The 26391-nt window shown below is 32.0% G+C and overlaps 2 protein-coding genes across 2 annotated transcripts in view; one reads left to right on the forward strand and one right to left on the reverse strand.

Moving 5' to 3' along the window:
• Nucleotides 1-853: 853 nt before the first annotated feature.
• Nucleotides 854-5555, forward strand: LOC139098491 (mucin-22-like). Its single transcript, XM_070650720.1, has 3 exons — nt 854-1487; nt 3138-5010; nt 5086-5555. Exons 1-3 carry the CDS (start codon nt 1104-1106, stop codon nt 5553-5555), a joined length of 2727 nt encoding a protein of 908 aa, XP_070506821.1. The 5' UTR covers nt 854-1103.
• A 2787-nt stretch (nt 5556-8342) lies between these two features.
• Nadsyn (NAD synthetase) overlaps nt 8343-26391 on the reverse strand; it is an 87265-nt gene continuing 69216 nt past the window's right edge. Inside the window, exons 3-4 of the mRNA XM_070650560.1 lie at nt 12856-13063; nt 8343-11935 (exon numbers count right to left, since the gene is read on the reverse strand). Of these exons, the coding sequence (XP_070506661.1) occupies nt 9682-11935; nt 12856-13001 (2400 nt within the window). The 5' untranslated portion in view covers nt 13002-13063 and the 3' untranslated portion in view covers nt 8343-9681. The remainder of the gene's footprint in view (nt 11936-12855; nt 13064-26391) is intronic.

Below are 26391 nucleotides of genomic sequence, written 5' to 3' on the forward strand. Positions count from 1 at the left end.
AGAATTTAAGGATTTATAGCGATTTAATGCAGTCGACTAGCAAATGAATAATTAATTATTCTAAAGGAACTGTCAAATTTTGAGAATAATCAGCTTTATTGAACTCGGCTGTATAGATCTTCCTTACTTACTTCGCTGGTCGTACAGATCAACTGTGATTCATGACCTCCCACAGGAGTCGCCTTGATGGAGTTTCCACAGGCAGCCTAATAACATGACCAGCCTGTTCACTTTTATAGATCTTTTGGTACATTTAAGAGGCTTTTTTTACATGTCCGAGCGACACAAATGAAGAAGGTTCTGCCACAGAGTTTTAAAGGCTAAACCTCACTTAGAATGGATTAAGCTGGAAATTATTTAGAAAATGCTAGTCAAGCTACAGAAAACTGGCACAACACGTTTAAAGAAAGCCTAACTACAAATTTGACATTAATCACAAAATTAAGCATTATTCTTAAAATAAATCTGAGTGAACTTGTTCAATTTGTCTTGATGTATGGTTAAGTCAAATGACGACTGAAGTATCGATTAAGGTTGACTGATGTCATTCAGATCGTTTAATATCACCTGAAGTCATCTAGATGCGATAATCATTCCTAGAATTTGCCATTCAACTTGTCAACTCGATTAAGTCCCAATTCCTAAACAATACAAAATTCGGAGTTCTTAAAGATAAAATTTGGATTATGTCGCTTGGATAATAAATTGATTGGATGATTCCTTTAATCAAATGCAGTCAATCTATTCCCAATTTTCCTTAACTAATTTTCTTCCAATTAATAATTTTCTTCATCCATTCAAAAACATCAACAAATGAACGAAAAAAAAGTACACAAAAAATTTTAATAGTGCCAAAAAATGCTTAAGCATGCAATGTCATGCACGCCGAGTCAATGAAAGTTCTCGCTTGTTGGTTGTATTCTGTGACTATGTGTCGTCTATTCATATAGTTACATATATTATTACAAATTTACACACAATGTTCGTGCATTTTACATAAACAAATTTGATGACATTTGCAATAATTTTTTATTGCTTTTTAATTCTATTTTTTTGCAATTATATATTAGAAAATTTGTCCATCTGGAACGTATCATGATCCAATGAAGGATAAATGTAGGAAAGTGCCTGGCGGAGGTGAAATGATCAAAATAAATCTCGATGCTCGTTGTTCTAGTGGATTTTTGGGTCTTTTGGCACATTCGAAAAAGTCACGATTTTATTATGTCTGCAAAAGAGATGGAGTATTGACATGCATGTGCAAAACTAATGAACACTTCAACAGAATCAATCTTAAATGCGAGAGTAAAAGTCATAAGGAAGAAGGATTGGCACATGAAGTTGTGGATCATATTGTGGATAAATATAAATGCTCATTTATGAATAATGGACCTTATGGACAAGATCAGACTGTGATGCCTGTGTATACAACAACTGAATATCCACAGGTTACTGTTCAATCAATTGAGGAATTTGATCGTGATAAGGTGAGCCTTTAAATCTGTTATATCCCGAGTATACAAAGAGCGTGCTCAGTTTTGTGAGCACGCTTCTGAGCATGCTCAAATTCATCGTTTTACGTGCTCACCATAGCATGCTCAACTGAGCACGCTCATGAGCACACTCTGAATGTGCTCTCGAAAAATATAAAATATTTTTGAGCGTGCTCAGGTGAGCACGTTCAACTGAGTATGCTCATGAGCATACTCAAAATCAAAATTTTGTTGTACTCACCTGAGCACACTGCTGAGCATGCTCTTGAGCACATCTTAAGTATGCTCATGCAAAATGGCATTTTAAATATTAGCATGCTCATCTGAGCATACTCTTGAGCATGCTCCTGAGCATATCTTGAGCATGCTCGTGTATTATACCACATTTTATTTTAACATGCTCACCTGAGCACATCGTTGAGCATGCTCAAGAGCACACTCTGAGCACAACGAGAAAATGTGGTTTATGAATTTTCAGCGTGCTCACCTGAGCACATGGTTGAGCATGCTCAAGAGCACGCTCTGAGCACAACGAGAAAATGTAGTTTATGAAATTTCAGCGTGCTCACCTGAGCACATCGCTGAGCATGCTCAAGAGCACGCTCTGAGCACAACGAGAAAATGTAGTTTATGAAATTTCAGCGTGCTCACCTGAGCACATCGCTGAGCATGCTCAAGAGCACGCTCTGAGCACAACGAGAAAATGTAGTTTATGAAATTTCAGCGTGCTCACCTGAGCACATCGCTGAGCATGCTCAAGAGCACATCCTGAGCACAACAAGAAAACTTGGAAAATTTTGGAAAATTTTATGAAAATTATCCACCTGAAAATTCATTGAAACACCGAAAAAAATAGCCAAAAAACTCTTAAAATTAATCAGTAAAATACATAACATTTATATATGGTTTTTGCCATATATAAATTATTAGGTAAAATACAGCGGTGGCGTAATGGTTAAGGCGATGGTCTCATATAGCAACGAAGCGGTCTCAGGTTCGAATCCAGGTAAAAGCGAAATTTTCTAACTTTGGTTTTTTCAGATTATTAATTAAACAGGATTTATTACAATAACATTTTCTAATAGTACTAATATTACAGGATTAAAAAAGTACACTCTCTCTTTCTCTCTTCCTTAAGTGAAATTAATTAATTTTTTTTAAATTTTGCATATTTATGCATGCTTAGTGAGCACGCTCTAGAGCATACTCAGTGAGCATGCTCTTGAGTATGCTCAACTTTATGTCACATGACACTTTTCAAAAAATGTCTCATGTCACACCACATTCTAGAGCATGCTCACGATGTGCTCTGAGCACGTTAAAAGAGCATGCTCTCTGAGCGTGCTCAGAAGCGTAAAGTAGTGACATCAGGTTTTGTATGAAAGAGCATGCTCACACTAGCGTGCTCAGGGAAAATTTGAGCATGCTCTTAGCGTGCTCTTTGTACACTCGGGTATAGGAATTTAGAGATTTAATTGTGCCTTGTAGTCAGCTCAGTACTATACATACTTAGTTTACTGGCTGAATCCGATCAATTGGGATAAATGATGGGACCAATAGCTTGCTAAAGCTAGCGCTATTGATGCTGCCAAGTTCTCTTCAATTTCTAAAACAATTTTAATTTTCATATTTTATTCCAACTAGATTTCCAGACTTCAAAACATCCTAAGATACCTAACATTCATCAGAACAATGACCGAACGTCCATTCATTCGTCCACAAAGTTTTGAGTCAATTGAAACCACATCAATTCCATTTGCACCTCAAACAATCATAATTCCAATTCAAAATCCTCCAACACAAGAGCCATCTTCTCGATTTAATGGACCTCCTGAAGATCCAGTGAATATTGAAAAGGATATCGTCGATTTCAAAAAAAATTGGAACGTAGATCCAACAACACTTGCTCCTATTACTTTGACAACAAATGCTGAATTCAGTCCAAGATTTTTAGGAACCACAACATTAAATAATCTTGAAACTACAACAGCTAAAATTGAAACATCAAAATCCGTAAAACTAAGAGTGTCAAGTAGAACAACAACAACGAGGAAAACCACGACAGTTGCAGGCAAAACTTTAGATACAACAGATATATCAAGCTCTGAGTTAACAACTGCTACAATGACAACACTTATGGGCAAAGATAGTTCACCAGAACTGCTAGGTAATGTCTTAACAACACAAGGAATAGATGCTTTAGCCCAATCAGATGTGACAACAACTACCGAAAGTATGGACGAGACAACTGGCAAATTAATAAAGAGATTAAAAACTACGACTGAAAGCGCTTATGGAGAAACTGGTTCTCCTGATGATGAAGGCGATGATGAGGAGATGGAAGAATATTATGAATATTACTTTGAAAATGAGCCTGATAAAGTTTTATGGAAGTCCAACAATACAAAAGTTAAAGTTCCAAAAGTTGCTGGAAAAAGTTTAGATGATGATGATGATGATTGGAAGCAAGTTGTGACTATTACTGAGCCTAACGATGAAGCTACAACTTTGAATGAGGAAACTACTGTGACTACTGAGACCACTGAAACAACAAGTTCAAATGATGATTTGATTGCAGGGAAAACTACAACTGAGCAAGTAGATCCTTTGCTTGAAAGTGAGATAACAACAGTTGGAAGTGAGTCAACAACAGTTGAAGCTGAATTAACAACAGTTGATACTGAATCAACAACAGTTGATGCTGAAGCAACAACAGTTGAAGCTGAGTCAACAACAATTGAAATTGATGGACGAAAAGTAGGGTTAGAAGAAACTACAGTAGAAACTGAAGGAACTACAGTTGGTATTGACGTAACTACAGTTGAAACTGACGTAACTACATTTGGAATTGACGAAACTACAGTCGCTAATGATGAAACAATGACAACTGAATCCACAGATCAAACTACAGAACTATCAGTTGATGGAGACTCAATTGACACAACAACTAATCTCAATGAAGAAACAACAATAACTACAGAAGCTCCTAAAACTACCACAATAATTGAATCAGATGAAAGTACTTCAGAAATGGCACCAGAACCACTGATTAGAAGACATCCTGGAGACTTAACTTACAATGACTTTATTGAAGTGGAGCAAAAGCTTTTAAGAGAAAAATCCACAACGACTGAATTAAATACAGATTCTACGACTATAAGTGGCACAGAAATTACAGAAAGCTATAAAATAACACTTCCAAGTACCACAATGGCATTTGATGGAATTACACCTCCGTCTACAAAAATGTATAAATTTACAACGACATTAAGTCCTGAAACAACGAATATTTTCGATTCATCAACAACAGAGGAAACAACTGTAACTGCTGTTGATCAAACGACAACTGACAATATTAAAGGAAGATTTTCTGAACTTGGATTATCTACAACACAGGTTGAGTCCACAACATCTGAATTTGACAGTTTGACATCAACGACTGATACGGAAACCTCGACAGTTGGAGAATCCACATTAAGAAGTCTCAGAACAGACGCTTCAACTTTAGGTCAATCAGGTAATGAAGCTTTGCACAAAATTTCATCAATTTTCATTCAAAAAATTATTTAATTCCTCACATTTTATCCCACAGACACCACAACAGTTCCAACTGAATCTACCACAGATTTTTCAACTTTAATACCCGGCCGCGCAAAAATTTCTGATTTATTAGCCTTACCGATTCCAAGATCAAAGAAAACTCGAGCCAATACTGAACCAACTACTATAAATAACCTAGAAACAACAACAACAATCAGCACAAAGCCTAGAAAATTCAAGAAAGTAAATGATACGAAAATTGAATCGAATATGAAATTGCCATCGATAGCTACAAATCAAGAGATGCCAAAACCCAAAGAATTTGAATATTATTATACTTATGAAGAGTATGTTGTAGATGATGAAGGTAAAGAAATTAAGGACATTGGAAGTGTTGTAGACAAAAATGTGAAGAAAGTATTGACAAAGACTCGAAGGGATAACTCAAATGAGTATTATGAAGACTCAATTAGTGCATCAAATGAGAATAGGAAGTCAAATGTTAATAATGACTATGAATAGTTTTAGATTACGATTGAAAGGATCGATGATCACTTTGGATTAGTTATTGTTAAGCATGTATTGTATCCAAAATAGATGAATTTTGAATATATTGTTAATATATCTTGTAGTAAGAAAATAATACAAATAAAATGTATATAACCAATATTGTCTCCAGTAACTTGATCATTCGAAAGTATCTGATAAGCACAAGTGATGAAACATCCGACACCAGACCAACGTCAGCCCAGTGTAAAGCTTTGTCATGCTTTGACTTGGCACTATTTCGACATTATGCTGTCACCAGACCTAAAATTTCCTTGAAAATTTTAATTTTTAAGATTAAAACCTTTCAAATTTTCAAACTAAATTTGAATTAAAATTTCAACAATTTCTTATTTTTCTAAAATTAAACATTTTATTACTCACTTAATTTTCATTTTTAGCGCATTTTTGAAATTTTTTTCAAAAAGGTAGCTTAATAAGACACAATGTTCGGTCGTTCGTTCGTTCGGCTGTCATTAAAAACTTTTTATCTAGACATCGTAGAGAGCTCGGAATGGTTTTAAAAGATCAGTTCCATAAAGTTATTGGCGCCCCGGGCATTTAAAAGTTTCAAATCAAAGCATAAATACTATAATTAACAGTTTTTCATTTTCATATACAACAACAACAAAAACAACAACACGTTTTTTCATTGTTTTATAGTGTTTTTCAATGTTTGTCGAAGTTTTTACAGTGTTTACTGAACAATGTTTGAATTTTTTTTGACCGTTATGAGGTTTGAATTATGAAAATCTGTTAAATGATTAAGTTCTTAAATTTGTGGAAGTTTTATATGGATCTTGTGTTTTTGGTCTGGAAGTGAACTGGATCTTACTGGATCTTGGTTTTTAGGTCTAGAAGTGAACTGGATCTTACTGGATCTTCGTTTTTAGGTCTGGAAGTGAACTGGATCTTACTGGATCTTGGTTTTTAGGTCTGGAAGTTACCTGGATCTTGTGTTTTAGGTCTGGAAGTAACCTGGATCTTGGTTTTTAGGTCTGGACGTGACCACGATCTTCCTGGATCTCATTTTAGTGGGTCTGGAAGTGACTTATTAATCAATTACTGATCGCTGGGACAAAAATGCGCTTAAGTCCCTCGATCAATAACACGAGGACTTCTGTAATTTTTTTTGTTCCATTTCATTAAAATTTAAAATCTACATGATTTTTGTGATTGTTACTAAATGATTTTTATGTCCAAAACATGACCAAAATGCTTTTGTTTGTGAAATTTCAGTTTTTAGAATTTTTTGCATTTTGTGATCAAAAATCATTTCGTAGAAACTTTTGTATTTTTCTAGTTTTTGTAGTTGTTTCTATTTCTTATTTGTTATTTGGCAAAACTATTTCTAAGGTTTAATCATATAATCAAAATTAAATTCTGTGCATTTCAATGATTTTAATAATCATCATTAAAATGACATTAGATGATTTTGAGAAAATGATTATAATTGAATAAGATATAAGTAAGAGGGATAGAAAGAAGTGTTCAATATTTTCTGTTTGAATAAGTTATAGTAAATTAAAAATTAACTTTTAGTTTTTAAATTAAAATTTTAAATTTTTCAAACTTCAAAATTTGAATCTTAAGTTTTCAAAAATTCAAAACTCTCATTTCAGAATTTAAAATTAAAATTTTTAGAATCAAATTTTAAAACGGAAATATTTAAGAGAGTTAAAACTTTTATAAATTGAAAATCATTTATATTGTAAATGCTTTTTTATCAACTTTTCCTGAATAAATTTCCCATCTAATCTACAATCTTAAGCTAAATTTTCTTAAAAATGTTTTTGTTTTTAGTTTGATCAAATCTATTTCATTTTTTACTACCTTTACCACTTTCTACGCATAAATTCATGAATTTTGTTTTTACTTTACACTTTTAAAACTATTTCTTCTACAACCATTTAGAAATCTATTTTCTAATATTCAATAGAACACTTCCAATTGTTTGGTGATTTTTGTTCGTGGGCTCAATTGAGAATTTTAAACAAATTTTTAGAGTGATTTTGAGCTTTTTTCTTCAAATTTAAATCTGATGTGAAGAAGTTTTCATTTGAAAATTCAGAATTAAGGATCGTTTTGGCTGATAAATTTCTAATTTTGAATTTAAAAATCATTTCAACAAATTCAAATTAATTATTATTAAATTTGAATTCATATATTTTACACAAAATGAAATGTTAAGATTTAATTTGAATTTCAAATTCAATTAAAATTTCTTTTCAGTTTCAATTCTGAATTTTTACATAAAAATCCTCAATCACATGCAGACAACATTCCAATTTATTTCTATATTTTGCCAATTTTAGAATTTTACAAATTTTATTTTATTAATCTAACATTTTACATTTTATGATTGTTTTCTTTTGGTCTAAAAATGATTTTTTTCTTTTAATTTGGAGACAGTTTCATTTACAATTTTGGTTCCTATAATGGCAACTACGTATATATTTTATTAAGTAATTCAAGAAGAAAATATTTAAACTTAATTGGGATTATTTAAAAATCTTAACATTATTCCATACAGTTAAAAAATATTTTAGAACTTTAACTTCAATTTTCCATCGTTTTCGGATGTTTTCCATTTTTATTCATCATTCAAAATTTTTAAAAAGTTAAAAAGCAATAAACAAGAAAATTCAACAATTTTTAAAGTTTTTTTTACAAATTTGATGATTTTTTAATTTTTTGGACAGATGTAATTTGATCAGGATTAATACTAAATGATGATAAATGTGAAATTAATCAAGACCAAATTCAAATGTCCTTACTTTATTTATTATCGTGATATGAAGTCATGATTTATCAATTAAATTTTAGTTTATGAAAAGTTTTCTTAATTCTAGAAACTAAATCCTGTTATTTAAGGACCTTTCATATTCTATTGTAGTAAATAGCTCGGTATATTTTGTTTAATTGGCATTAAATCCTTAAATGTGTTTTTAAAAAAGTTAATAATTCTTATATGAACATTTGGAAATTAAGCAATGCTTAAGGGAGGAAGGAGAAGGAAAGGATTAAAATTTTGTTACGAAGTCCAAATTTTTATTCATGATTTTATTACAAAGCGTTACGTTGGGGATCTAAAAACGTTATTTTAAGCATCACATAATTTGCAAACGTTCCCTTTTTTGAAATTTTTATAAAAAAAAGTAAAAAATTGAATACAGAGTTGACAATTGGCTGTCTTCGCCAATTAACTTCTCTGATTTAATAGTATTAAAAATTTAAGTCATTTTGACTGCATTTAAATTTGTTTAAAAAGAAGCAATCTTAAAATTGACAATTTATTCAAATTTTAAATAGAAACTTGCAAACTTAACATTTTTAAGCAAAAAATTTAAATGTAATCTTTGAAATTAACTTTAAATAAAGGTCTGATTTGGATCAAACCTGAGTTTACAGGACTTTTAGAATTTAGACTCCGAAGTGCCGCCTTCCACTTTGAAGTCCTGCAAACTCTGTTTCAGACACTATCATAATAATTGTGAAAATCATGAATCTTTCAAATTTTCATGTCAAAAATTTTTTAAATTTCGTTTTTTTATTTGAAAATTCGTAAAATTTCAATTTTTAATTAGAAAAAATCACAATTTCAACAATTTACAATAATTTCTGACTCTTTAAACTTGAAAAGTGCAATAATTTTAAAAATTTAATTAAATTTGAATAGAATTCAAAATTTGATAATTTTATTTCTGTTAAAATTCCTGTGAACATATTTTTATTATTTTTATTTTGTAAAATTTTTCAGTATTTAAATTCTAAATGTGCTTCAATGATGTTATTAAATTGAAAATATTTCAATGGAAGGACACTTTTTTGTTTATTTATTAATTCTGATGCTGAGTTTGTGGCAGATTTTCGCTTTAAATGTTTGTGTTTGTTATTAAATTCAAGTCTATATTATTTATAGTTATTTGATCGATCGAAGAGTAATATTGTGAACAGATCACAGGCTTGTATTGTATTGGGAAGCATTTACGACTCTATCTACAGATTAATATTTTGTGGAAGTTCTATGTTCGTTCTGTGAATTTGCTGTCATCCTCATCAACCTCTCAATCGCCACTTAAATCAGAATTTTCATTTAATCTTAGACAGGAACTCCAGTCCGATCCTTTATGCGTCCCATAACGTTACCACCTTGAACTTTGTTATATCCTGTACTATGACTTTTCTTCAATGTTGGCTGCTTACTATCAGCAATGCAAATATTTCCACTCGAACACGCACCAGAAATTCCATTTGTTGTTATGACGTCATGTGATGGACCGCCATCATGAGCACCGAATATAACTGGTGAACTTTGTTGCTTCTCAACTTTAGCATGACTTTCAGTTTGCTTCTTTAGAATATCCGACAATTCATGATCACTTTTCTCACTCTTTGTTGACATTGTCGATGACCGTGTAATTCTGTCAAGTTCATCATCAATGGCTTTAAATTGCCAGCTCCAATTTGCACGGTACAAGAATGGACGATGATCAAAACGATTATCATCGGGCGAGTAGTTTTCCATATGTACCGATGGTGTTAAAACAGTCATTTTATGACGATTTATGGCATAACAACGGAAGAAATGTTTAACCTTGTCACTAACTTCCTTTGGTGCACATTCGTTACGCCAACTAGCAACAAGTTTACAAAACATTGAATATGGTCCACAAGCTGCCTGTTTGCGGAGTCTGCCAAATTCACTTAGCTCACTGTATGTCATTCCCATATCCTGTTCATCCGTTTGTGCCAATTGACCATCTTGAAGCGGTTCCAATTCAGCTGTTGGTGGTGCGGAAATAATTTCAGCTAAAATTGGAATGCTGAACTTTTCCATCGCATAATGAAGGAACTTCCTTAAATCAGTTTTAGAAATTCCACCGATTGGATTAACGTCAGCTGATGAGCAATCATATTTGGTCATGTATCCTCGCAATGACTCATCAACATTTGCAGAGCCAAGAACTAAAAGTCCACCAGGTCGATTACGTACCCAAAGCATAAGTTGAGCGAAAAGATAGGACATAACCATTCGAACACGAGCTTGAATATTTTGTAGAGCTAAATTTTGACGAGGACATCCACCTTGTGTACGGAACTTTGGTGATAATCCAGTTACAGCATTGAAAATCGATAACATGCTTGTGACTACACTGTCAATGTTAATTTCCAAATGATAACTGCCAAGCTGATTTGCCAACATTGATGCACGACGGCGAGTCTCTTTGCTTGAATTTTCAGATCCCATAAAGCATGTGACCAGCAATCGATTGCACAACTGAGCAGGATTATGAGGTGTAAAGTCAGGATCAGCAAGAATTTTCCTCACGTCATGCAAAACTTGAGCTTCACCATGCTGAATTGCATCCACGACCATACGACACATACTGTGAATTATACATGCACTGCTACTGGAATCAACACCGCCGCTAAGTGGTAAAAAGAAGCCACCTTGACCAGATCGTCGCAAATAATCCCACAACCAGCATGCTGGTGCTAATGCAATTTCCTCTTCCGGTGTATGATAATGCCATTGAATTGGTGAATTTGCGGAAATAAAAATATCCCCACGACTTGAAAGCTCACATTCGATATTGATACGTGGATATAAAGGTGCTGATGCACCGAGTGTACATCTTGATCTGAGTGCCATTCTATAGCTTCGGATATCCTCTAAATCAAATGTTGCAACTGTGACTTCAACATCCGATAGTGAAAATTGCTTACTACGTGCAATAATGTCACCGTTTAAGGCAATCGCTGAATTTCCGCCCCACCAAACACGCTGACCATCACATCCACGAAGATTTGAAAACAGATAAGCACCGCCGGCTTTATATGATGCATTCTTTATCAAATCTGTCGTTATGTATGCTTTCCGCAATTGAATGTAACTTCCACTTCCATTTACCATAATTTCAACACCAGCTAAGCTCAAATCAATGTGAGTACTTCGTGGATTCCACAACTCCTCACAAATTTCAAATCCAATGCATGTGTCTTTCGTTGACACGACAGCATCACCAAATGGAACTGTTTGCTGGCCAGTCGCATTTGAAATAATTCTAGGAAGGTAAAATTCATCAACATGTCTGACCTTTGTCCACGCCGAGAACCATCTTGTTTCACGATAATTTCCATCATCACACATCATCATTTTTGGTCGGATTAGAACGATTTTTTTGTTATAAAAAATAACGCGGCAGTTATAAGCGACATTGTAGTGTTGAACAGGCATTCCAACATCAATCAACATATTTTGGGATATTGGTGACATCATAATTTCTAGGAGGACTTCCCAACAATGTAGGAACGTGTCGGATTCAAAGAAATGATCTTCGCAGCTGTATCCACTAAAAGGAGATGAGAAGAAAATAATGTAAGAGATTGCGTATGTTAAGGAACTGAATGATTATGATTGGAAATTCATGAGCTTTACTGCAACTTGCTAAAGGATCAGGGACGTAGCCATGAAAAATTCTAGCGATTTGAAGATTTATGTCCAAAGAAAATAGCAAGTGACATTACTTAAGGATACACCCATGCTCAATCTAGATCATATGTAGCCCAGCATTGCAATTAACTTTAGATTCAACTAATTTGAATGATTCATAGCCTTGCTTTATAGTTCTTACAAGTCTTTAAAAAAATCAATAATCGCTTGTAAGTTACTGAATCAAAAAGCAATAAGGAAAGTCATTATAATTCGCTTTAAGAAACTTCTCAAATGTCAGCTCGTCTGAAACTTTTTACATGTAAGAAGTCAGAAGCTATTATATTTGCCATATAAATATGTATAATGAATGCATGACGTGACTTCATTGCTTTCTTACATTTATGCCTTTTAAATTTAGAATTGAGGGTAGCAAAAATGTTGAAAATCTAGGGAAATTTGCTGAATTTGGGGAACTTTGGGAAGATTCCTTTAAACATTTCTCAACAAGGTTCTGTCCAAGTTCTGCAAGGATGCCCATAAGTATATAATTTATTGCAGAAGAAGTTTAGGAACAAACTCAAAGGAGACAGGCTCTTATATGACTAATTGCATGTTTAGCTGACTTATTGACTAGCTCCTTGCCTAATTGACAAATTGTTTGTCTAATAGCAAGGATGACAAATTTGATCAAGATGCAATTGATTAATTAAATTAAAGCAGGGAACAGATTATCTCATTTTAGGAATCTAAGGCTTCAAAAATGTAAACAATACCAAAAAAGTAAAGCCTTCATATTGACTAAACTCCAAAAACCATATAAATCACAAAAATACTTACGGAACTTCCAACTCAGGTCCAGTTCTATAAACAGCACCCATCTCACGAGCCTCCAAAATTGACTGCATAATTCTCGCCATATTACCCTCAAAATCCAATGCCCACTGGTTCAGCGTACATGCTGCGACGGTCACTTTTCGACCCATCCTTCGGTTCTTTCGTCTCTTAATTTTGAAATCTTTTAATTTAATTAAACTTTTTCAATCAACTGAAAATACAAGAAAAGAGAAGAAAAATGATTGGAAAAATATTTTTACACAACTGTTCCTGACGATTATATAAAAATTATTGAAATAGCAAAGAGAACCTGCTTTTGTAAAGGAATTTTCAAAGCAATTGTAGTCGATTTTTTTTATAAACAATATGTTGCCAATGGATACGCTAAATGTGTACAAAAAAATAAGCTTTTGGCATTAAATAACCGCAAAAAAAGCTCTCAAAATTCAACAGCGTGAATAAGGAATGAAGGAAGTAAGAAGTATAAGAAATGGTAATTAATGCTGTTCACGACAAGCTCGACCTTGGCACTTTTGTGTGGAATTTCACCTGATTTATCAAATTATAAATCACATTCATATATTTTCATTGCCAATTTTCTCTAATTTCATGTTTCCTTGAAATGCAAATTAATTTTCATCTGTACGACTAGAACTCTATGTGACATAAATTTGATTTATTTACTAAGCTGATTGTGATTTCGAATGAAAATATTTTTGGAATTAAAATAACAAACCAGCTATTTAGGACACATAAAAATTATGTGAATGTGTTAATTAACAGCGGTTGTATGAATTGATTGCAAAATATGTTATTTTGAGTGGGTAATGAATGTTGTGAGAGTTGTACGTTTTAATGAGGTATGATTTATTATTCATTGAATTTTGGAATTGAAACTGCAAGGATTCGAGCAGTAGAACTTATATTATGTTTCACGACTCACTACTGTGTCATGATACAGTCTTATACGTAACAAATCATGTTCAACGGATATCTGATCCCGTCATAGAGCCATGGGATCCTAAGGAATTGATTTAGGTATGTTGCGAATTATGTTTTAAATTTTTAATATATGGGTGACAACGAAAAGTTTGAGAACCACTGGATTATGTCGTTAACAGGAGAAATGTAATAAAAATTTGATTTATTACAACTAAAATATTCAATTTTCTTATTATTTCATGGGAAATGCAGAAGCCGAAGTCTGACTGCAAAGCTGAGCAAATGTCAAGTTTATGCCTTTTAGACACCATATGTAGAAAACCGAGCTACATATGTGTCAGAATAAGTCCATTAAATGATAGAGTAAAAGACTGTTTAAAGGACCTGGTCTGAAGGTTGACCGTCCCTCAAAAAAACTAGGGATGGTAAGTCTTACAACCAACCATTTCCATAATCAACTTGTACAAAGAAAGCAACATAATTATTATATTTTCCATGACATCCATCAAATACATAAATTAATCCAATAATTATAATTGCAAACCAAAAATTTGATAAATTTTTAATTAATTTTATTAAAATAAATCTATAAAATTTTCAATTAGGTCATCAAAACCACAAAAATATTAATTGAATATAATTCATCCCACAATCCCCAACCACAGCTATCGTTCCCCAAATATCAAAATATATTTTTTGTCATCTCATAAATAATCCAGCAATAAAATCAATTAAAATTTTATCAAATTACAAAAGGAAATTAATAAATTGAGATAATTGATAATCATGAACCAATTATGGAACAACATAAATCCCATTGTAATTAAAATTCATTAAACAAAGTGCTAATTGAACATCATATCCAGTAACAATAAACAGCACAAACAAATTCACACCAGTTAAATTGATTCTCGAGTAATTAATCATTGTGTTGTTTGTAAACAGTTTAACTGAATGAGTATCAAGGGAAATATGTATCCCTAAAGTAAAATTAATGGACGTAAATTGATTGAATTTACTACCTATCGAACAAAAAATCTCTGAATTAAATCATTGCTGACTTTGTTCCTTTAAAAATGCAAATTTAAGCAATGATATGCCACAATAAATTATGTAAATGCTCATACAGCCAAAGAAAATCAATTCTAACGAAATGAATATGGAAATTTAGTTTTTTTTAGGGAAATAATAGAGAAATGTAGGACGAGCACAAAAAGGGAAGGGAACATCTGTTTAATAATTTTTGATTCGACCTAAATTTACATTTATGTTTATGTCTCCTGAATATACTTTTCATTCATCAAAAAAAAAAAAATAACGGAAGTATAATAAAATTCGGCAAAATCAGGACATTCAATAAAATGCAGCTCTATTGATTATTATTGGATGTATATGAGGATGTGTGAATGTATGAATGTATGGAATTATGTCTCATAAATTTGCGTATTGAAATTGAACAGCTACTAAAGCTAAAGAATTTTTGGAAATATTGTAAATTTGCATTAGATTTAATGGTTTAGTAAGGATTTTGATACAATTTAAAGTCAGCTGAGACTATCAAATTCCTGAACAGCACATTCAGGACAACAGTGTTCGTTAGAGCACCGGTAAGTCAACGTATCAATGGTGAGACGCGAAGTTACTCAGGCGACACCTTGACAACGGATTTCGACCTATTTTAAGGGATTGTGACTATGTAATTAAAATTTAGCGCCATCTGAATAGAAATTTGGTCTTTTTTGAACATCATTTAAAGTAAATGACCCAATAACCCTCTGTGATGCTTTAAATCTAACAATTTAAGCCTATTTCATCAGATTTCTATTCCAAAAATTTAACAAAACATCCAATACAAATTCATATGTTCCAATTCTTCCACAATCACACTGCAAATGCCTATCCATACTCTTCCAAAAAATTCATATATGAAATGGCAACAACTGCAAGCAATAAAAACTGTTGGCTTTATTAAAATTTCACTTTACAATCTCAGTATTATTACGAAATCATGATAAATTTCATTTCCTTTACCAATTTTTTTGATTTAATTTTTCATTTACAATTCAAACATAAACATGAGCTTTTTTGACTGTTATTTTGTTGCTGTTTTCAGGTGAACTTTTGAAGCATTTGTGAGAGCTTTTAGGGTGTTTTAAAATCAAATAAATATATGCACGAGTAAAACAGAAGTAAAGTGGAAATGGATGGATTGTAGTGGTAATATGAGACTTTAATTTGCGTTGTGCATGCTAACTTTATGTTGTGAATTAATTAAAATGGATTTATTGGAGTAAAGTAAGAGATTTGTGCGGATTTTAATGCGAAAATGTTGAAATGCAATGGGATTATGAATGGAATATTGATAAAAAATAGGAACAAAAATTAAAAAAAAATTAAAACTTCCATTCAAGCATTAAAAAAGTACGTAAACCTCAATTCATTCATTTCACTGCGGTTAATCATAACAGGATAAACTCTCAACTAATAATTTCCAATAAATCTTCGCCACTTGATCAATTTTCAATTATCCTTCTCAGAATAAGATTTTCCATTCAATTACATCCTTCGTAGAAAATAAGCGGAAGCTACCCACGTCATTCATCTCCCTTCAATGAACTCTAAAATGCTTTTTCATTGCTTTCTCACCCACTTCAACCGAATGAATAATTGAAATTTCGATTGGTTTGCCAAATGGATATATAAAATGAGGAAAATCAAGTACCTGATGATGCAAATTTCAATTGCAGAAATGAAAGGGTAATCGATTATCAGCAGATTTTATCAAATATAAATGAAATGCGATTTCATTTCTATTTCTATCAACCTTAAACTGTTTAGCTGTTTTACTTTTACTAAGCAAATGCAATCATGTAATGAATTTTTTGGGAGGTTAGGTTTGGACACTTATGGTTTGGAATTTCGAAATTTATGAAAAATCAAAAACCACGTGTTTTGTAAAAATCATGAAAAATTGATAAATTGCATTAAATAAGCTTCATAACTGCATAAAGCTAACTTGTGCCATCTTTTTACACAGTTTTAATCAAACTTTACTAGATTTTACTGACTAAAATCTCCAAAAATCGATAAAAACTTTTTGAAGTGGAGAAAAATTCATATCTTTACAGTAACCACGTTTTTTCTTTTGTAACAACATCCTTAGATATGAATATCATAAACATTTATATTCCATCCTTGTCCATAAGCAATTTGTTGACTACACAGAGTAAAGTCCTATCCTCAGACATCATATTGTTAGGTAATAACGAATAAAAATTACAATAAAGGCTCATTGTAATACTTTTGATTTTCTCTCCAAGAGCCAAAACATAGGATCTACTATAGTAGTAGTAAAATAATCAAAATGAGCAACAAGGAATGAGGAATATAAAAAGTTATTTGATTAATACATGAAAATGATGTCGTCGTGAGTCAGAACTTCGACAAGGAAGGGAAATGAACTTATAGCAAAATAATGTAATAAAACATTTCCATAACTAAATGTAAGTAGGTAACAGAAAAAAATTCAAGTAAAATTCTTTAAGTTAGTTGCTGCTTGAATGTCACCGAGTGAATGTGATAGAAAATTAGTCAACAAAATAACATTTTTTAATGCATAGTTTGTGAAATGTGAATTGTTTCAAGTGACGATTGAAGTTTCAATTTTAGTTTTGCATGTCAAAAGGGATATTGTTGCAGCTTGACGAGGAATTTTGTTGCAGCAAAGGCAACAAGAAGTTTGCGTTAGGTGATAAATGCCAGTAAAAGGTAATTAAAAAGTTTTTGCATTTCAGAATAGTTTTGCGAGATCGATTTTTGTGTTGTGGATGTGCTGTTTTGATGGTAAAGAGACAGGCATCGTTTGGATGATAGAAGCAATTGGACAGTCTAATGCATTTTATTTTTTATACTTAATAAATTCGTGTTTTTGCGTTAAAATTTGAATTTTTCTGGATGAAACTCAAAAATTCCAATCGATATTGACGACTGTAATTCAATTGAGTGACAATATTGCAGCCGCGGATCCTCCAAATACTGCGCCTATCAATATTCTCATTTAAAATCTAGTTAAAGCATGTGATTAAAGTAATTTAGGAAGATCCCTTCAAATTTTCAACCCTAAATGACTAAATTACTAATATTATTTCCCCAACATCCCCTAAACTCATCAGAGTCAAATAACAAATTGTATTTGACTCACCACAACTTTTCCTACACAGAAAATTTCAAATAAAAAAGATCAAACGAGAGCAAAATTTAAGGCAAACAGAAAAATGACTTCAAAAAGTATGTCAGAAACAATTTACGTTTAGAGTAGACTAAATGTGTACATTTGAGCATGCAGATGCTTTTACTGGGATATAAATTACTCGAATTTTCCGAGTCTAACAGAAATTTCAGTCTAGATTCATTCAATAAACATTAAATTAGAAAGAATAATGCAGGAAAATCGAGGTCGTATGGGAAAATCCTCTTATGTCAATGACACACAACAACTTCAATAGCAACCGATAAAATTTTTTCACACTTGTTTTCCTTTTGTTGTGTTATTTTTCCTCACCTGAGTCGTTGATTATTTTCGATAATTTGACACTTTTGGAATGTATATTTGTATGAAAATGCAGAAATGCTTGCTACTTGAATATGTTTAATCAATGATAATGGTAGGTATGGACTAAAAAAGGCAGACAACTTAATACAGTCTATAAAGTTTGTGAATATAAATGTTTACTTTAAGGTGGGAATTTCGGAAACTTTTTTAAAAATGAGGAAGTTCGTTGGGGTTGTGATGGTTATGGATTGAACTTTTGTTTGACGAGTTTGGATTGAAATAGTTTTGAAACTTTTTTGACAGCTAATTGTTTGGGCTGGAAGCATACATTTTCATAGAGTTGCCATAAAAAATTACGAAGCCGTAGATCTCAAAATTGCATTGTCTACGCTTTGTATTTTGCAAATCTAGTGGACCATCTTCTGGTCATATTACATTTGATCCAATGAAGTGGCCTCTCGGCATTGTATCATGCATATACCCAAGTAAAACATGTCGCGATTGTAATTTCAGCCTGTTTCACTAATGATCTTCCACAAAAGTGTCTAAAAGTTGTCGACATTAGCTTCAGACAACCAAAAACCTAATGACTTTTTTGTAGAATTTGTCATTCTTGGTATATGGATACTGTCTACATGGTGTAGACAAAAATACAATGGGTCATAAACTGCCGTAAAAAATCTGTCGGGGGCATATTAAGGGTGCCTTGCATGTTACTGTCACGCGACGTAGTGATGTCTTAGCAAGCACGTGGTGCAATTCAAGAATATTTGAGCATCACGAATTAAAATTTTTTGCATTTTTGTAAGGCACATTTATTCCTTGAAACGACTTCTCTTAAAAAAGTGAAATTGTCTACTAAATTTCACTTTTTACTATCAAATAAAAATCAAAATCCAATTTCAAATCGCAATAATTTTCATGAAAAACAGAAATTTTCAATCAATACTTTATTGTTCATCATCAATTTCTTAAATGTTTTCAAATGAATCGAAATATCTTTCAGCCAATATCTTCGCATTTATTGTTATCTTCAATTCTGATCGAAAAAAAAATAGAAAATGAAAATGGAAAAAAGAAGTTTTTCTGCAAGAAAGTAATTGAAAAAGTACAGAATTGAAATAAAAGAGGAAACAGAAACAAAAAAAACTTTTCCTTTCTTTTCTATCGCTTTTTCATTTATCATTATTCTCTACTTTTCTTTCAATTTCTATTATGGTTAAAAATAGAACAAAAAAAGCAGCAGCAACTAAAGGATTGTCATGATTTACTGATTGCGCATTTTTTTGTTGCCCTCCCTTCATTTCATTTTTCTTGTCATTTGACAATTTCTGTGCATTGAAAAAGATACTCTTTTTTGGCATCAAACACGCGATAGATAGAGTATAAGAATCACACCATTTTGTCAATCGCTTATCTCATCGGATGAAATCTTATTTGTATTGATGAGAATGAAGAAGTAGTCCTTATTGTGAATCATTTTTCTCACATTGTCTATCAAAAGAGTTTGTTTTTTTGTTGGCAGACCTAAGGGAGAATCTAGTCATGAATAAGATTGGCTTCGTATCGAATTGAGAGACATTTGAGGACGATTGCAAAGTTTTTTAGTGGATTATGAATATTTTGAGATGAATTGGCGAGAAATCATTGAGTTTGGCGGATTAGTTAATACGATTTAGTCATTAATACTGTTTAAAAGAGTCATTCGCTTGTGGACCACCAAAAAACTTTTGGAAGGGAGCTGTTGAAAGAGATAGAGTTGCATATGACATTGCAAGTTGTCAAGTGGAAGCCAAGGATGGAGCAAGCTTCAGGCGACACCTAAGGAAGGTTATGAATCCCAATTAATCTGTACGACCAGCGAAGTAAATCAGTATGAGCGTCATCATCAAACTGATGGCTAAATCTTATCAATACAGCATTATTGGTGATATTCACTGACTTGTCCTCAAGCAGATAAAGTGCATGCTCTCGAAAGCTTGCTTGCCTTAAGTATTCAAGCTGAGTAAGCCCGTGAGCGTTGCTCTAAGCTCACTCTGATCTTAAGATAATGTTCTTTACCTGCTAGGCACATGTAATGCCTGCAGAGCAAAATATTTGATTTTTCCGACTCTAATCATCTTCCTCAACTAAAATTGACTAATGCTCCTGAACAACCTCTAATGTGACACAATTATACTAATCACAAGACTTCAAAGCGTCTATTAATAATCCAAATTCGATAAACAGCACAAAAATGTTCGAATTCGATGATGATGAAGATAATTTATGAGATTGCACAACTCGAGAGAAAATTGTGATTAATTATCGATGATTAAGATTGAAAGGATTTTTTTGCTATTGCTGCTTCCTTCTTTTTTCCCATGCAGTAAATATATAATCAATACAGAAAAATAAATGAATCATAGAATATTGTCTTGTGATTTTTTACGTTCACTTTTTTCTAAGCATGTGATTTATCATCAATTTTCTCTCTCGTGTATCGTTATTTATTGTTCAGTCATTCCTTCTCATTTTTTTTTCTTGTTGCTAATTCAATACTTGTTAGGACGGATGTGGAAACTTCCTATAAATATCAATTGTGGGGAGAAATTTGAAGACTTAAGTACATAAAGCATGATAAACATGAAACTATGATGCAAAATTGATCAAATATTGATTTCATAAATGTGATGCTTGTTGACGTCAACTATCGATTAGGTTATGCATTATGATGTGGGTAAAAAATATGTTGCAACAAAGTAAATTGAGTATGAAAAGTTTTTCCTTATTAGAGATTAACGTAGTTAAATGATTGGTTGGCGGAGGTTTGTAGCAGTTTGACGTATTTGTACACATCTGGCTATATCATAGTCATTATCTCCAGTATGGTACCCGAGTAGAACAAGATGCGATTAGTCAACCTAGACATAAGTTTGACATTCTATGGCAAGCTTCAGAATTGACAAGTTTCTAACTAGACAAAAGGTCGACTAATCACAGTCTGTTCTACTCGATATAGCATAATCCATAGAAATGACCAATTCTTGCCTAATTCATAACTCAACAACCCCAATAAACCCGATTTCTATCAATATTCTTAATCGGTCAGCAATTTATTCTACAAATCCCATCAGATTTACATATTAACCTTAATTACTACAGGTCAATTAAGCTGAATTAATTGAAAAACCAAGAAGAATATCCTAATGGCAAATCTGATACCAGAATTTCTATCGTTTTATGTTCCAATTAACAATAAATTATCTAAAACAAGCAGAAAAACCCTTAAGAGCTTTTAAAGATTTAATCGATAATGGATTATGAATCACAAAAAGGGTAAAGCTAGTTCAAAAAGTTTTTCCTTACCACAGCTGTTCTGTACACCTATTTTTATTCAATTCTTTTTCCGTTAAACAATCAAAAAAATTAATTTTTCAACGTAAATTGTCTTGAATTATTTAATATAGAGATTATTGATATCACATGATATACCTTATAGTCATATTTTTAGAATAATTCTAACAAAATCTAAAAATAATTCAAATTGAGCTTTAATTTACGAGAACTATTAATATAATATTTTACTATTTTACGAACGATTAACGACTTGCTCAACTTTTACTTCCATCGCTTATTGAACTTTCCACTTTTCTTCATGATTGAATTTTTTGTTCCTTTTCCACTTATTCATCACATCCGATATATATTTTCCAAGTTCAAGAACTTTCATTTAATAAATCATTTCTAAGAACCAACAACAGAAGCTCTCATTCATGCCAGGAAGAAAAATTATTATTTTCAGCTCAAACAAAATGAGAAAAGAAAGGATGTAAAAAGTTAGTAGATTGAGGGGATTTTTGGAATGGATGAGTAAGTTGAGAGATTTTTTGACTGTGTGTCTGAGGCAGAGTTACTTAAAATGTGATCTAGGATGCAGCAGTTTGTTGCTGAGTTCTACAGGTGTGTTGGTAGAATTATGGCAATTAATGGTTTAGATTGTCGCCTTAAATGCCAAATTATGACTAGATCATCATCAAATGCGTCTTAAGAACTCCAAACCCAACCAAATTATCCACAAACTCACCATTATTCCATTATTCGTGTGTTATCGAGCAAGAAATAAGCTTTATAACTATAAATAACTTAATATTTCATATTTTTACATCACAATTTATTATACACATGAAATTTAGTATATTTCAATAATGAATTGGCGATATCGTAAGATTGATGTATGCTCACCATTTATATGTGACTAAAATTAGAATCAATTGAAATAATTTTTTCAATCTACACTTGAGTTTATTTTTATTATATATTTTAATCTTTATTAATGTGTCTAGAAAGTTGAATGACAGCACTTTATTGACTTGCCTTTTTTTTTTTGTATAAGCTCTGCTTTATGTGTGAATGTTAAATGATGAAAAGAAAGCTTTTTTGGTTTATGGATGACAGACAAATTGTTTTTAAGGATTGTTAAGTATTCAAAATAAGTCATAACAATAAAGCTTTCGGATTGAGGTGATTGATGTTTATTGTCTGTGTCTATTGAAGTATTAAGCATGAAAAAAAGTTGCAGGAACATAAAATATAAGCTTAAAAATTTAATATTGAAAAGTCAGCTTTAATGTCTCAAAAGTTTGGAACTAACGACACCAACAGCTAAGGAGCAACACATGTGCCTAACATAGCTATACTTCCATTATCGAATGAACAACTTTCGTGTCCTCTTATGTCTTCATTTCATATTTTTTTTGCTCCAATTAGTAACTTTTGTACCTTCTAAATTTTATTAAATTTTTCCTATTTTTTGACATCGCTGTCTTCTGTGCTCTAAAGCTTTTTTTTGGATCAAAAGTTCATTCCAATGCGAACTTTCCTCTCTTTTTTCTCTCTGTATTTTATTTATTTTTCCATGTTTTTGTGTGCAATAGTAACACATAAAAAGTTGTTGTTCCATCACTAGGTAAGCTAGCTTTCTGTACTCGTTATGCTATATGTATTTTAGATTTTTTTTTTATTTCGGTGGTTTATGTGAAAGTTTGTTGAATGTGGGAAATACAAAAACATACAAAAGCAGTTCAACTTTCTTTTCTCTTATCAACGAGCGGATTTTTTTTTCCTGTTTTTTTGTAGTTTTTGTTGTTTGTTGTAGAATTAAAAAGAGGAAAATGCTTAGAGGGGATTTGTTTCGGGATGATGTGAGTTGATGGGGAATTTAGGGAAAGTTACAGAATTTTGAAGGATCCCAGCTCATTTGAGAATAGTACACCTTAAAAATGGGTAATTGGAGCGTTTCAAAAGGTTTTGGAAACTTCTTGCTAATTAAAGAGGCATTTCTATAAAGAGAGTATAATCCTTCAACCCGAACATAAAGATGCTGCAAAATTCATTTTCCATCCTAAAAATAGGCCCAAATCATTCTACACATAGCAATCAGTCCACCTTCATGTATTTCGGTTAATATAGCAACAAAGCGGCGTCCTATAGACTACAATGTGCTGCTCTAGTAATCTAATATCTTATCTTGACATGTGACAAATAAGATGCGTAATCAAAACATATCAAATGCCAAATACATGCCAAACCCTTCCATTTTGAGCAACACAACATCCATTCTCATTTCTAGAAAAACAACTCACATTCCTTCAGCCATTTCTCAGTCCCCCATCCATCAAAAACATCAAGTCCCATGAAAAAAAATTCCTTCACTCAAAATCTCCGCACGATCCCTAACAACTATTAGCTTGTTAAAGCATTCCGTTCCATCGAAACGTCAAATTCTTGTTTAGTATTGATATTACGCCATGCACAGCCTTTGTTATTATTATTTTTCATTCATTTTCCTCTCATTTTTTTCCGCTCTGTATTCTTTGAATTAAAAAAAAATAATTTTTTTTCTTCTTCATATTTTTGCATCAGTATTCGTGGTTGTTTGAATGAATACATTATTTGTGTACCGTTCGTCGATGACTTCTTTCTCTTTAATATATATTTTTTGTTGTTATTATTTCTCATAAATTTATTTTGCTATTCGATGTGCTTGAACTTTTTGCTATGAAGAGCTTAAATTGAATGAGTTTGAGCTTTTGTTGGATGAGCTTTGGGTGTCTTGATGATCTTTGGGGTAAATTTCAAGTAGTTTGTAAGTATATGGTAATGACTTAGACCTATTAAGAGTGATGCATTGAATAGCAATCGGATTGGCAATTGAGCGGCATATTAATCCTGAATAAAATGACTTGATAACGTATCTGTATCAGGTACTGATTCTGAAGTAACTCAATAGCTTACTACTGAGAATTATTCAATTATAAGTCTGGGTATCAACAAATTCTCGAGATCGAAGCCAGGACCAACATTTGGTCCAAGACAGGGACCGAAATTACTAGAGAAATTCTCGAAATCTTGGCAAATCCCGGGACCAACGTCGGAAAGTGTTTTGGAATGGAAAGTCTCAAAAATTGATTTAAAAAAACGCATGATGTGGATTATTAAGACCACGATTCAGAACAACTGAATCCACACAAAACTGAACATGAATCCTCAAAACCTTTAAAACTTTCCAATTTCTTCGATACTTCCTTCACAAAAGAAAATGCGCCTATAAAGTTTTAATCCCTCTTTATAAACTTTCCCAACCATTTCTTTTCATTTATCAGTCGCTTTTTAAAAAAAAAAATTCCGCTCTACACGCTTCGCTCACAACAGAAAGGATTTTTCATTCTCTGTTGATATTCAATGTGTTGTTTAAGTATAAGCAACTCTTTCTCTACTTTTTTTTATATTTTCTTCATACTTATTTCGCTCATCATAAAACGCGACGCGATATCGTGATATAAAGTAGGAAAGCAAAAAAATTCACTACATTCAGTCTAGATTGAAGAGCGCGACAGGAGACAAATATATATACAGTTTTTTCAAGTTATAGTCGGTGGTTGATTGAGATTGAAGTCATAGAAGAAAGCGCGCCACAAGAGAGAACTTGACTGAAGGATTTTCATTTTTTTATCAGTCTGCGCTTGAATTTTTTCGTTATCAAATTTTTTGTGTGCTTCTTTTATGGACTGATTTGTGTGAAAAACTCAAAAAAGAGAAGAGCCAAAAAAATATGAAAATAACGCAAAAGCTCTGACATCGAAAGACTTTTTATGATTTTTTATTTGAATTTTTAGATGAATTTTAATTTTCATTTCTGTGTGTGAGTGAAGGAAATAGATAGAAAATAAATAAATAAATGAATTTAGTTCATAAGTGAAGGAAATATTTGTGTCAAAAAGAGTTCAATTTAAAAGGGAATTTTTTAAATTGAAGAAAAGCTCAAAAACCACCCAAAGAATTAATTGAATAATTTAAGAAATGGATGCACCAATACAGGAGGACTTTAGAGGAGGTACGTTCGAATATTGTGAATGAATTGTTGATTATTTAATAATATTGATGAAGTAATTTTTAATTTGGGATTATCAATGAGTCATGTGATGAATGCATCTACTAGAGTGAATAGTTAAGTGATCGGATGTTGATTTGTTTGATGAAATATTCAATTTAGATGACATTTAATGCAATTAGGATCAATATTCTAATCAAATAGCTGGCAATCGAGTCTACCAAATGAATTCTAACGTCATTTATATGAAATTAGGAGTTAAGCTTTAGACATTATTATTTATTATGAGTTAATGTGATGAAATGTTGATTATAGCTTCATTTGAGACACCAAATGCAATAACATTCAGCTTTAAGTGCCACATTAATTTAAAATTTCTAGAACTCAAAGCTTGAGAAATTCTTTAGTCACTGACTTGCTTCTCTGACCGTACAGATCGATTGTGATCAATGGCCTAGCAATTCATTGACTATTAAACTCAAAATCTTCAAAAATCTATCAAACTTGTTAAATTGCATCTCAATTTATGGACGCCAAACAGATCATTTGTGTCACTCGGGTCTTTATCTTCAAACCAAAAAAACCATGTAAACAACTAAATCAAGAACCAAAAAAATATTTACGACTAAATTTTACTGATAACAAAATTTATGTCATCTACGCCAGAAAGTCA

This window comes from Chironomus tepperi, unplaced genomic scaffold (assembly GCF_022539635.2).
Source record: "Chironomus tepperi strain 1889 unplaced genomic scaffold, CSIRO-AGI_Ctep_v1 contig_445, whole genome shotgun sequence".
Classification (NCBI taxonomy): domain Eukaryota; kingdom Metazoa; phylum Arthropoda; class Insecta; order Diptera; family Chironomidae; genus Chironomus; species Chironomus tepperi.

Coding starts and splice junctions, on each gene's coding strand:
- LOC139098491 (XM_070650720.1), top strand. CDS start 1,104: ATGAAGGATAAATGTAGGAAAGTGCCTGGCGGAGGTGAAATGATCAAA. Junction 1,488..3,137: donor AGGAATTTGATCGTGATAAG/GTGAGCCTTTAA, acceptor TATTCCAACTAG/ATTTCCAGACTTCAAAACAT. Junction 5,011..5,085: donor TTCAACTTTAGGTCAATCAG/GTAATGAAGCTT, acceptor TTTATCCCACAG/ACACCACAACAGTTCCAACT.